Source organism: Schistocerca americana, chromosome 3 (assembly GCF_021461395.2).
Source record: "Schistocerca americana isolate TAMUIC-IGC-003095 chromosome 3, iqSchAmer2.1, whole genome shotgun sequence".
NCBI classification, from domain to species: Eukaryota; Metazoa; Arthropoda; class Insecta; order Orthoptera; family Acrididae; genus Schistocerca; species Schistocerca americana.
The window spans coordinates 925,881,441-925,893,877 of NC_060121.1; the positions used below are offsets into that span (position 1 = coordinate 925,881,441).

Here is a 12,437-nt window from a genome sequence, read left to right on the forward strand (position 1 = left end):
GCTGGAAATATCACTTTGCCGCAAAGAAAAATGATCCTAGAACCCTGCCTGGAACAGTTCCATCCTCCGTCACAGCGGGACCCACCCCCTCTTCATCAAAATCACCCTTTCCAAACTTTCCAGGAATTTCTGACTTCCAGCCTTGCCTCTCAATCCTTCTTAAAAAACCCAACATCACCACTGTTGAAGCCCAGGCTATCCGTGATCTGAAGGCTGACCGATCCATCGTCATTCTTCCGGCGGACAAGGGTTCCACGACCGTGGTACTTGATCGTCGGGAGTATGTGGCTGAGGGACTGCGTCAGCTTTCAGACAACACTACATACAAAGTTTGCCAAGGTAATCCCATTCCTGATGTCCAGGCGGAGCTTCAAGGAATCCTCAGAACCTTAGGCCCCCTACAAAACCTTTCACCTGACTCCATCAACCTCCTTACCCCACCAACACCCCGCACCCCTACCTTCTACCTTCTTCCTAAAATTCACAAACCCAATCATCCCGGCCGTCCCGTTGTAGCTGGTTACCAAGCCCCCACAGAACGTATCTCTGCCTACGTAGGTCAACACCTTCAACCCATTACATGCAGTCTCCCATCCTTCATCAAAGACACCAACCACTTTCTTGAATGCCTGGAATCCTTACCCAGTCTGTTACCCTGGAAACCATCCTTGTAACCATTGATGCCACTTCCTTACACACAAATATTCCGCACGTCCAGGGCCTCGCTGCGATGGAGCACTTCCTTTCACGCCGATCACCTGCCACCCTACCTAAAACCTCTTTCCTCATTACCTTAGCCAGCTTCATCCTGACCCACAACTTCTTCACTTTTGAGGGTCAGACATACCAACAATTAAAGGGAACAGCCATGGTTACCGGGATGGCCCCCTCGTATGCCAGCCTATTCATGGGTCACTTAGAGGAAGCCTTCTAGGTTACCCAGGCCTGCCAACCCAAAGTTTGGTACAGATTTATTGATGACATCTTCATGATCTGGACTCACAGTGAAGAACTCCAGAATTTCCTCTCCAACCTGAACTCCTTTGGTTCAATCAGATTCACCTGCTCCTACTCCAAATCCCATGCCACTTTCCTTGACGTTGACCTCCACCTGTCCAATGGCCAGCTTCACACGTCCATCCACATCAAACCCACCAACAAGCAACAGTACCTCCATTATGACAGCTGTCACCCATTCCAGATCAAACGGTCCCTTCCCTACAGCCTAGGTCTTCGTGGCAAACGAATCTGCTCCAGTCCGGAATCCCTGAACCATTACACCAACAACCTGAAAACAGCTTTCACATCCCGCAACTACCCTCCCGACCTGGTACAGAAGCAAATAACCAGAGCCACTTCATCATCTCCTCAAACCCAGAACCTCCCACAGAAGAATCCCAAAAGTGCCCCACTTGTGACAGGATACTTTATGGGATTGGATCAGACTCTGAATGTGGCTCTCCAGCAGGGATACGACTTCCTCAAATCCTGCCCTGAAATGAGGTCCATCCTTCATGAAATCCTCCCCACCCCACCAAGAGTGTCTTTCCGCCGTCCACCTAACCTTCGTAACCTCTTAGTTCATCCCTATGAAATCCCCAAATCACCTTCCCTACCCTCTGGCTCCTACCCTTGTAACCGCCCCCGGTGTAAAACCTGTCCCATGTACCCTCACACCACCACCTACGCCAGTCCTGTAACCCGGAAGGTGTACACGTTCAAAGGCAGAGCCACGTGTGAAAGCACCCACGTGATTTACCAACTGACCTGCATACACTGTGAAGCTTTCTATGTGGGAATGACCAGCAACAAACTGTCCATTCGCAGGAATGGACACAGGCAGACAGTGTTTGTTGGTAATGAGGATCACCCTGTGGCTAAACATGCCTTGGTGCACGGCCAGCACATCTTGGCACAGTGTTGCACCGTCCGGGTTATCTGGATACTTCCCACTAACACCAACCTGTCAGAACTCCGGAGATGGGAACTTGCCCTTCAGTATATCCTCTCTTCTCGTTATACGTCAGGCCTCAATCTCCGCTAATTTCAATTTGCCGCCGCTCATACCTCACCTCTCTTTCAACAACATCTTTGCCTCTGTACTTCCGCCTTGACTGACATCTCTGCCCAAACTCTTTGCCTTTACAAATGTCTGCTTGTGTTTGTGTATGTGTGGATGGATATGTGTGTGTGTGCGAGTGTATACCTGTCCTTTTTTCCCCCTAAGGTAAGTCTTTCCGCTCCCGGGATTGGAATGACTCCTTACCCTCTCCCTTAAAACCCACATCCTTTTGTCTTTCCCTCTCCTTCCCTCTTTCCTGATGAACCAACCATTTGTTGCGAAAGCTTGAATTTTGTGTGTATGATTGTGTGTCTATCGACCCGCCAGCACTTTCGTTTGGTAAGTCACATCATCTTTGTTTTTAGATATATTTTTCCCACATGGAATGTCCCCCCCCCCCCCCCCCCCCCCTCTCTCTCTCTCTCTCTCTCTCTCTCTCTCTATATATATATATATATATATATATATATATATATAAGGCATTAATGTTTCCCATTTATGTGTTCGCTTACTTAACAGTGATGTTGCTATTGGCTGATTGCATCAGGTCAGGTGCCTTGAATACCTGCTATCATTGACTGGCAAGATCACTTGACATGAGCTGTAATTGGCTGACAAAAGCACGTAGCGTCTCGATTTCAATGGTTCGGAAGCTACTGTGCTGTATTTGATGGAATTCATGTATATATTTTTATAATATGAAAATGTGCAGTGTAAATGTTGCTGTGCTTCAAAGATCTTCCCAAAACATATTGTTGTTTGCTGGGTTTTGTATTGATAGGTTAATACTGAAAACATGTGCTTTCACCAGGGTTACAGTGTATTTTCACATGGTAAAAGTGTATTTTTAGCTGAGCAGAAATGTGTTTCTGACTGGGAAATCCAGAAAAAATTTGGTATTTTTTTTTCTTTCTTGTCTGCTTATACAACCACCCTTTAAAGAGTTGGGAATTCCAGGAAAAGCATCACATTAAATTTACTCCCTTATGAAATTTGTTGTCAACGATCAGTTTCATATGAAAACAATGGAAACATTCATAAATGTAATACTAAAAACATTGGATGTATATAAAACAGCTCAAGAGTAATGTAAAAGACCGTCATGCTAATGGTCGGCTTGCTTCCAAATTTTTCACAAGGGAAGAATTACAATTGTAAACTGGCTGACACACACCGTATTGCAGTGAGAGACTGTAACTATGATCCATAGAACAAGCAAATAATAGAGCCGGTCATCTAAGCCTTCAGGCTCTCATAAGCTCATAGTTGCCTTGTTGCATACTCGCAGCCTTGAGGTGCAGTGGGACAGGATCCAATGATAAGCATCAGGCATGGTTAGCCTGTGAGTTCCATTGAACTCTTATGAAATGATTTCATAAATTCAGTATGATTATAGCAGGCAAAGTTTTGCTTCTAGGCACTTGCTCTACAAACGAATTGCATGACCACTTTCTGATACTGTGGCATTAGTCGACAAGAGAGCAAGAAATCAAAATATTATGATGATGAAATAATGTATTCCTTAAATGTGTGTGCTTGACAGCACAAAAATGTCCGTGGCTGAAATTTGAATTACCTGCCTTGTTATGCAGGAGCCAGTAGCATTAAAAGCAGTACAGATCCACTATTAAAAAACAAAAAAAAACAAAAAAAAAAAAAACAAAAAAACCTTGTAATTTGAGTGTTGTAGAAAGGTTAACACCTTTTTCAACACTTGTTAGCATAACTATACACCCCATAAAAACATGCAAGAACACTGTGCTGCATCATTTGTAGCATTGCGGACCTACTAAAGGCACTTAGTTTATTGCATTGATAGCTCAGTGTCATAGTTGGCAGTCTAGCTGGCAACTGCCTGCAAACAAGGTTTTTTGTGTTACTGCATTAATTTGTTTAATTAGTAGAAATCACAAAATTAATAGAATGAACGGTTCAAACTTCTGATTAAAATATTTCCAGCCTTCAAATGTTGGTTCTTTACCACTTAATATCCCATAAGAGACTTTCAACTTCAATGATTGTCAGCAGTCAGTTTGGAAGGAGGCTGTGAGATGGGCAATAAACTCTCATTTACTGCCACCTTGTCTCAGAAATTTAGTTTTACATTCCAGAGATCATCAAGGGTTATTGGCGCAAGGTAAGGCCACTTTTCTTGCAGGTCAGTTTTGTCGCTGCCCATGCGTTTTCAGTAGGATTCAGGTCTGGTGCAGACAGGAGGCAATCGAGAAGAGAAATCCCATCTGTTCTGCAAATCACTTGTGCACAATTGCTGATGTGTGTGTAGGTGAATGGTCCTGCTGGAAACAGGTTACTCCCTCAGGATGTAGTTGTCATACTGATGGGAGAATAACATTACTCATAATATGGGTGTACTGGAAGACATCACATTGACCAATCATTCTGTGAAGCATTCCAAATCCACAGGAACACATTGAAGCCTCATACTGCCACAGACACATGGTCATTGCGAGATAACTCACAGATGTATTTGGGATCGAAACTGGCACCTTGTGGCCTGTATACTCACATGGGACCATACTAATTCACCAGAAAGTATGTTCCACTAGTCACACTTGACATTGTCCTCAGTAAACACTAATTGATAGAGTTGATGACCATCCTGGAGTCTCTTCTTGATGGCCTCACATTTGCTTAGTAGTCTGGCCTCCCAAAATCGTCACTTAATCATATCCCCCTACTTGGGAAACGTAGTAGTATGTTTCAGCTGCTCCACATTAAAAAAAAAAAATAGTTTGCCGTGGCATGTTGACCAGATCATTATCCTGGAGAGGTATTGTCAAGTGCTAGAGCTCAGTTCCCACACACCTACTAGATTCTCCAGTATAATGTTTTATTGATTGTCGCGTAATGTTCTCAGGAACCCATACTATACTTTGGCCTCAAACACCATCAAATTCCCTTCCTTCACAAGGACGATGACATGGTCAGGAACAACCTTTTGATGATGAGGCATGGCGCATGAATAATGTGACCCAACTGAAAGCGATATGTTGCCAGTATTTGACCTTGCTGGTGTACTGTCATTGGATATTATTGAATGAAAGGTGTGCTTGCACGACTAACTCACTGCGACAGACTGTCAGACTATTACTATGTAATATCAATGAAGTTGTGTGAATGATTCTCATGTACTGTCTCGAATAGAGGTAGTAAATTTAATTTTTTTGAATACAGGAAGGTCATTCTCCTCAGAAGTGACTGTCATTAATATATAGCCAAAATTCTGGTGCATCTTCTGTGCGTAATTAATTGCACATCACCAAATGTGTTTCATAGCATACAATGATGGGCATCATAGACAACATACTGTTGAACCGGGGCAGATTGTCTTATTATGATGAAAAAAAAGGAAGGAATTAACATGGATTCAAACATGAGACACTTTACATATAAAGATGGCTTGTTGTTTACTCAGCTACAGTGACCGTTTACAAACTTATATGCATTCAGTTCATAGTACAACACGAGCACATTCTATTTGCGAAAAAGATTTTGTGCCTTCTTGGAACAGATATAGACTACTGACAAGATCAATTTTCAGTAATTTTTGAAGGAATATTATCTCGTCTGCATGTTCCCAAGGTAAATAGAGAAATACGGCTTATTACATTTCATTCACATTAGTGATGTACTGGACTTTAAGTCTTGCTGCAATTCCTCCCAGTCAGTTTTTGCTGTTAAGTGTACTTATCATGTGTGCAGTTTGTAATCGTATGTCATTCATTATCACACTTCACAGATTTCTCATCTGTTATAGAGTGATCAAGTTGCCTCACTCATGAGCACCTGTTCTTCAGACACGAGTTACTCGCTTCACACTCCTGAGCAAATGCCAAGCTCATAATTAATGAGCGAGTATGGTACATGTACTGACAGCCTCTAGTCAATAGCTAACTAACAAAATAATAAAGATGTAAATAATTAAGGCTGGAATGAAATCTATGGTTGTAGGAAAGACAAAGATGAAAATGACTTTGATAATTTATAATACCACAGATTATGAATGAAAGAAGGGAATGCAGGAAAAAAGGATGTGATGGAAGCTAGCAGTATACATCACCTGGAAATGAAATTGATGACAGAAATAAAGCAGATCAGTAAGATGGCTAAAGAAATGGATAACTGATATGGCCTTATGTAAAAGTAGATGACGTGTACATGTAGATTAAATAAAAGTTGGAGATGTCAACCTGTGAATCAGTGAGAAGTGTTTGTTAAGTGCAGAAGACATGGCAAATAAATAGAGAGAATGTATCAGAAGCCTGTATAATAGACAAGAGTTGTCCTGTGGAATAATATACATGGTGTATCAAAAAGAATCATCCAATTTGGCATATCTGTATTTCTGAAACTAATAAACATATACAATGAATTTTGTTTTTTGATGAATGGGAAACTCAAAAAGATCTTTGTCATACCTTTTCATGGGTGTTCAATATGCCCCCATTGAGATGCACTGCATGTCAATGCAGTATTCACATTGTACAGTGCAGCGAGCATGTCTTGAGTTACAGCTTCCACAGCTGCTAACATAGAACACAAAACACTTTCTATTTTCCCGACACCATTTGTACTAGAACTGAAGTGGGTGCTAACTGTTGCTACCTAGTGGGAACCATCTAAAACTCTTTGCTTTTTCCAACAATACATTGTTCGTGTACAAATCTTAAATAACATAGTACTTGTGATTTTTTAAAATTGGATTACTCTTTTTGATACACCATATATTATAATGATGATAGTGAGGAAATGGCTGACCCGCTCATATACTCAAAATTTGACAGAGAACTGAGTGATCTGAACTCAAAACAGTCAGTAAGAGTCACTGAGATGCCTTTTATATCACTGAAATCAGTGGGACTTATATAACCTAGAGATTTTCCTTGCTGTAGGCCTGAGTCTGTGAAACAGGAGAGGTATCTTTAAATTTCCTGGTAAGTATTATCCTCACATTACCAAAGAAATTATGAATTGATAAATGTGAGAACTGTCAGATGATTTTTCTTTCACCACAATGTATAAAGTTCTGACTAAAGAAATAAGACACAACAGAAAGATAAATCAAAGAGCTACTCAAAGATCAGATTTTCTTCTGCAAAGGTAATGATACCAGGAAAGCCATTCTTGTGTTACCCTTAGTACATTGGAAGGTACAATAAAGAAAGCCAGGATACTTTAATGGCATTTCTAGACCCAGAGAAATATTTCATTAATATGAAGTGAAACAAGCTACTCAAAATCTTGAGAAGAATTGAACTGAACAACAGACTGAGAGTAATGATAGTATAAAATCAAGAAATATAAATCTACATGTGAATGTAGCAGCTTATTACTGTTGTTTAATTTGTATGTTACACATGCAGTGAATTAGCATAGAAAATTTCCGGCAGGAGTGAAAGACAATGTATCCTGTTAGGTGTAAGTTAGAAAGATGATGAAAAATGAGGACTTGGTTAGCATCAAAACTGAGGAAGAGGTAAAAACAGGAATTAAAGATATCTGGTATCTTGGAAATACGGTCACAGAAGATTGATACATCAAACAGTGGATTGTAGCAGGCAAAGAAAGCTTCATTCCTGTACTAGTATAAAACATAGAACACAACAGTGTATGGTGGTGACATGAATCTTGATAAAACCAAGGAAGATGAAACTGGTTGTATGTGAAATGTTGAGGTACAGAAGGATTTGAGAAAGTCACATTCAGCAGATATAATGAGGTAGAGGGAGTGATGTTGTAGGACCACGCCAAGTCACTTTAAGTATCAATAACTCTGTAATAAATGGAAGAAGATAAAAAATGATCAGCAGTGGAACTTAAAATTTTGGAAATGCTGGCAGCTGTGAAGTAAATGATTGCTGAGCAGAGGATAATTACATCATAAGATAATATACTAAATGGCTGCTGAGGACCATAACTGAAAATAAACATACAATTATTACTTGGTGGAAAAAAGCTGTCTTATGTAGAATATATAATATAATTTTGTCAGAGAGATGCATTGTAGTGAAATGTTTAATGAAAGTATTTGGGTAAGTCATTTCAACTTCCAGTCCAGCAATTCTGTTATGAAATCAATGGCTCATTTGATTAGACAGTCACCAACCCTTTTCCATTTGTTTTGAATGTGAACCTGTATGTACATCAGCAGAACATTATATTTGAAGAAAGAGCTGATTTCAGGGAGCAGTTACCAATTTTCGACTTCAGTTAGAAGACTCAAGAAAAAATTAGAGCAGTGCTATTTTTGAAATTGTAATAGGCATTAACATTTAATTTTAAATGGATAAGAAACAGGAACTTTGAATATTTTGGAAACAAGGTCAGAGAAGATTGATGTATCAAGAAGGATGACATCATAAGTGGATTGTAGCAGGCAAAGAAAGCTTCATTCTGCAAAATAGTATTACACTCGCATGTTGTATTTATCTTACTATGGAAAAGTTTGAAGCATAACTGAAATTGTAATAGGCATTTGCATTTAATTTAAAAAAATAAGAAATGGGAACTTTGAATATTTGTAAAGAATAAAGCTGGCCACACAAATGTGAATCCTTACTATTTTGTTTTGTTTCCTAGCACTGCATTCAGTGCTATAATCCAGATTAAAAATATCTAGTGACGAGAAAAACACACATCATGGTATATTTTATGGTGTTTTAAGTATCAATTTTATTTTATGTTGTACACTACATAGTCTTTACTAGTTGATTAGGTTTACATTAATTCTGAAATTGTATATTTACAGTTGCAATAGTGTAGTCTTTACTAGTTGATTACGTTTACATTAATTCTGAAATTGTGCGTTTACAGTTGTAACAGTGTCCTCTTTGCGGTTGCCCACATATTTCTAATGTTTATTAATTTATTTTTCTATGTACAGGAAACATATGAGTCCTTCCACTACACTTCCTTGTTATACTTATCAGATTATGGAAAAGACTTTACTGGGGGACGATTTGTGTTTGTAGATAAGGAATTCAACAAGACTGTAGAACCCAGGAAAGGTAAGGATGTAACTGACATTTTTGCTCTAATTAGCTTTGTTGTTTTGAAAATACTCAGAAAGTATATATAATTGTGGTAAGATTACAGTACAGAGTAAGTACAGATTATGGGGCAGCTATTTGCATATATGTTAAACATGAATATCATCTTGCTCTTATGTTAGAGACAGCACATTGAAGCTCAAAATGGATGTTTGATTTTGCATGCCATCTGGGGCATCAGGAAACAAATGCGTTGCTCCATATGAAATCATGCATTACCTAACAGCTGGGAGGAGAGCAGAAGACTAAATTCACACTCAAGCAGTTATCTTTGGCTTCAAAGCCTTTCAGAAAATGTTGTCTGTCTACAAGGTATCATCATCATTGTCATTGTCATCATCATTATTAATGAACATCATCTGAATATCATTTCATGTAATCTAAGTTTCGCACAACTTTTGAAACGTGCCTGATCTTCTCTAAAGTCAGTGTACTTTTCAATCCATTGTCATTTGTGTGTCTGCAAATACTGAGAAAACTGTAAGGTACAAAAGACAGAATGGCTGCCCAATACTTAACTTCAGAAGATGAAATTCCTAATATTGCCAATACAACAACTTACAGTAAAATATCCACTGTTGTGACCTGAAGATCTGTGCGTTACTATTAGTGTTTCAAGCAGTCAACACATATCTTCTGTAACGTTAACACTGAATATTGAGGTACCTTTGTGTCCTGTTGTAGGGAAACTTATATTGGACTCGCGTGATTAGGAAACCTTCGGAAATCGAATTCCCAAGGCTCCAACACTGAAGTTCAGTAGTTATGTACTTTCTATCTGTGAGCATAAGCAGCTACACAAGAAGTGTGTTGGTGGTGCAGAGGGAGTCCTACGAGAGATAAGATATTGCCATTGCTAGCTGCGGATATTGACCATCACTGGCTTGGTGCACCTAAAACTGATGCTGATGAAACTATAAAGATTCTTCACCTTCCCCTGAGGTGGGGACAGGCAGCCAATCCCATGTGACAGATTTCCAACAGCATCACAGAAATATCCAAAGTGTACTTGTCTCACTTTGTGTGTCATGGCAAGCGAGGGTTCCTTACCTTGTTTTGGTATAAATAATATTTAGGTTGTCACCTGTACTGTGTTTTATGGGGGAGGAGTTGACTGTTGTTACTTCTCCTTTGCCGGAGTGGGGGGCCTGCCGCTTAAATGCCTTTTCTGTGTTCCCAAGCCCAGCAGACTGCTAGGTTATGAGTTCACATGTGTGGAAGCTAGTAGCTGTGTGGTTACAGCAGGTTAGCTATAATTGTGTCACTGGAAACATCAATGTGACCAACAAGGCTTATCATTTAAGGTAAGATCTTCAGTGGTTCTGACTGGAGGAGCCAGGTGGGCAGTTCTAGGGATGGAATAATAGTTGATGGGACCCATAGAGAGTGAGTTTACTTTTCTGCGGTTTATTCATTTTATCATCTCACACTTTTGGTTGTGCCCCTCAGTTTCTTCCAGATTAACACTGACAGGTGCAGTCACAGGTCACAGCACTAATCCTGGTTGTCAGAACTTGTATACACCTTCTTAAGAGAGAGAAGAGGGATTGGGGAAAGGTTGGGAAAGAGCGGCAGGTTATTCATATCCTATGGTGAGAGGGACCAATCTGTTATCAGTAAAAGGGGAGACAAAGATGAAGGAGAAGGCACGAGAGCTGATAGAATGGGAAACATAGTACACTGATAAGCACTGAGTGAGTTTCTGCTTAGCAATCATACAAGGGACGAACAAAAAATGAAGGTAGTTTAAAAAGGGCATTAAGATAAAAAGTAGTTGTGTAGATAATGAAATTCTCAATGGGGAAAAAAGGCGGGCAAGAGGGGGATTCTAACAGAGGTTAAGTGCTGGAGGATGGCATTCTTTTGTTAAGATTCATACGTAATTCATTTTATATTTTTAATTCATATTCTTATCAGCTTTTTTGCCCTCCTTTTTATTGATAACTGCAGTATGCTAGTCTTACTGACTGGTTTTAAGTTAGTTCATTTGTATGTTTATGCAGGTCGAGTATTGATGTTCACATCTGGCTCGGAGAATGTGCATTATGTGGAGCCTGTTACCAGTGGCACACGTTTTGCTATCACAGTCTCATTCACCTGTGATAAAAAATTTGCTATCTCAGATCCAAATATGAATAATTTCAGCAGAAGGAGATAGGAGCGATATCATTTTACTTGACCAATGTATTCTTATTGTACCTACAGGAAAATCTGTATACTTAAGATTTTTCTGTCTAATAGTATTAAAGTTGTGCTGTGAAGTTCACTAAATGATCATTCTGTACATTATTTTTGTAAAGCTGAGTTTATTCTTTATTCCAGTAATGAGACTGTTCAACACACAAATGCTGTGATAATATTATTTATGTGTTTTTTCAGTTAATTAATAATTAATTTTGGGTTTTGAATTGTGTAAATTCATTATTATTGCCCATTATTACTATTAAATAGCTTTCTGATTACAAACTAAGTGACCACATCTTGAAATTGTTACTACATCTTGCATTCTGGACTTGTGTGGTGCCTCAATAACCATTGCATTACCTGTATGACAGAATCAAAATATTGTGAAGTACTTTTTTACTTTTCATGATTATTGCTCTTAGCAGCATAGTGGTATCTCACCCTGCCCCATTTCCTTTCCTTATAGTGGCCAGTTTTTGGATTTAGTTAATAAAAGAGCCATATAAGCTCCAAATTCTTGTATGTTTTTTATTCTTTACTGTGGCTGTAATCTATGCCTTTCTGAATTGTAATAATGTATAATATTTCTTTGATACATTGTTTTGTAAAGTGTCTTCACATAGTTAAGAAAGTTTGTACCTGACACTCATGCTGTATGAACAAATACAGAAACTAAGCACTAATATATACTGTTTCACTTACTGACATTTGTGTTCAACATTCTGACATTTTTCTCCCTCAACCCTTATGAATCATAGTTTTTGACTTTATCCCAGGTTTGCAGATTCATTGAAAAAAATTGGCTAGAGTTGGGAAAGGTGTAAATCTGGAGTTGAGACTAAGGGGACAAGGAATATGTAGTGTGTCATCTGAGATGGAAAATGACACATTATGTGTGTGGATTGCAGAGGGATCAGTTGATTCACCGCTGTTTGTGAGGTGGGTTGATGAGGACATTCTAGATAGCTGCCATTTTCCTTCTCCTTCGTAAAAATAATAACTGAAATAAAGAATTTATTAGACATTTGTCTCTCTTATCCTGGAGCCTGAATTTACTTACTGGAAGTGATATTGTCTATCTGGAGACATACGACTGAAGGCATATTAATTAGCATAACGCT

At 39.1% G+C, this 12,437-nt stretch overlaps 1 protein-coding gene across 3 annotated transcripts in view; it reads left to right on the forward strand.

Annotated features, from left to right (window-relative positions):
• LOC124607264 (2-oxoglutarate and iron-dependent oxygenase domain-containing protein 3-like) overlaps positions 1 to 12,021 on the forward strand; it is a 50,393-nt gene extending 38,372 nt beyond the window's left edge. For all 3 annotated transcript variants that reach the window (XM_047139540.1, XM_047139538.1, XM_047139539.1), the window contains 2 exons: positions 8,967 to 9,090; positions 11,136 to 12,021. In XM_047139540.1, the coding sequence (XP_046995496.1) occupies positions 8,967 to 9,090; positions 11,136 to 11,290 (279 nt within the window). In that variant the 3' untranslated portion in view covers positions 11,291 to 12,021. The remainder of the gene's footprint in view (positions 1 to 8,966; positions 9,091 to 11,135) is intronic.
• The last annotated feature ends 416 nt before the right edge of the window (positions 12,022 to 12,437 follow it).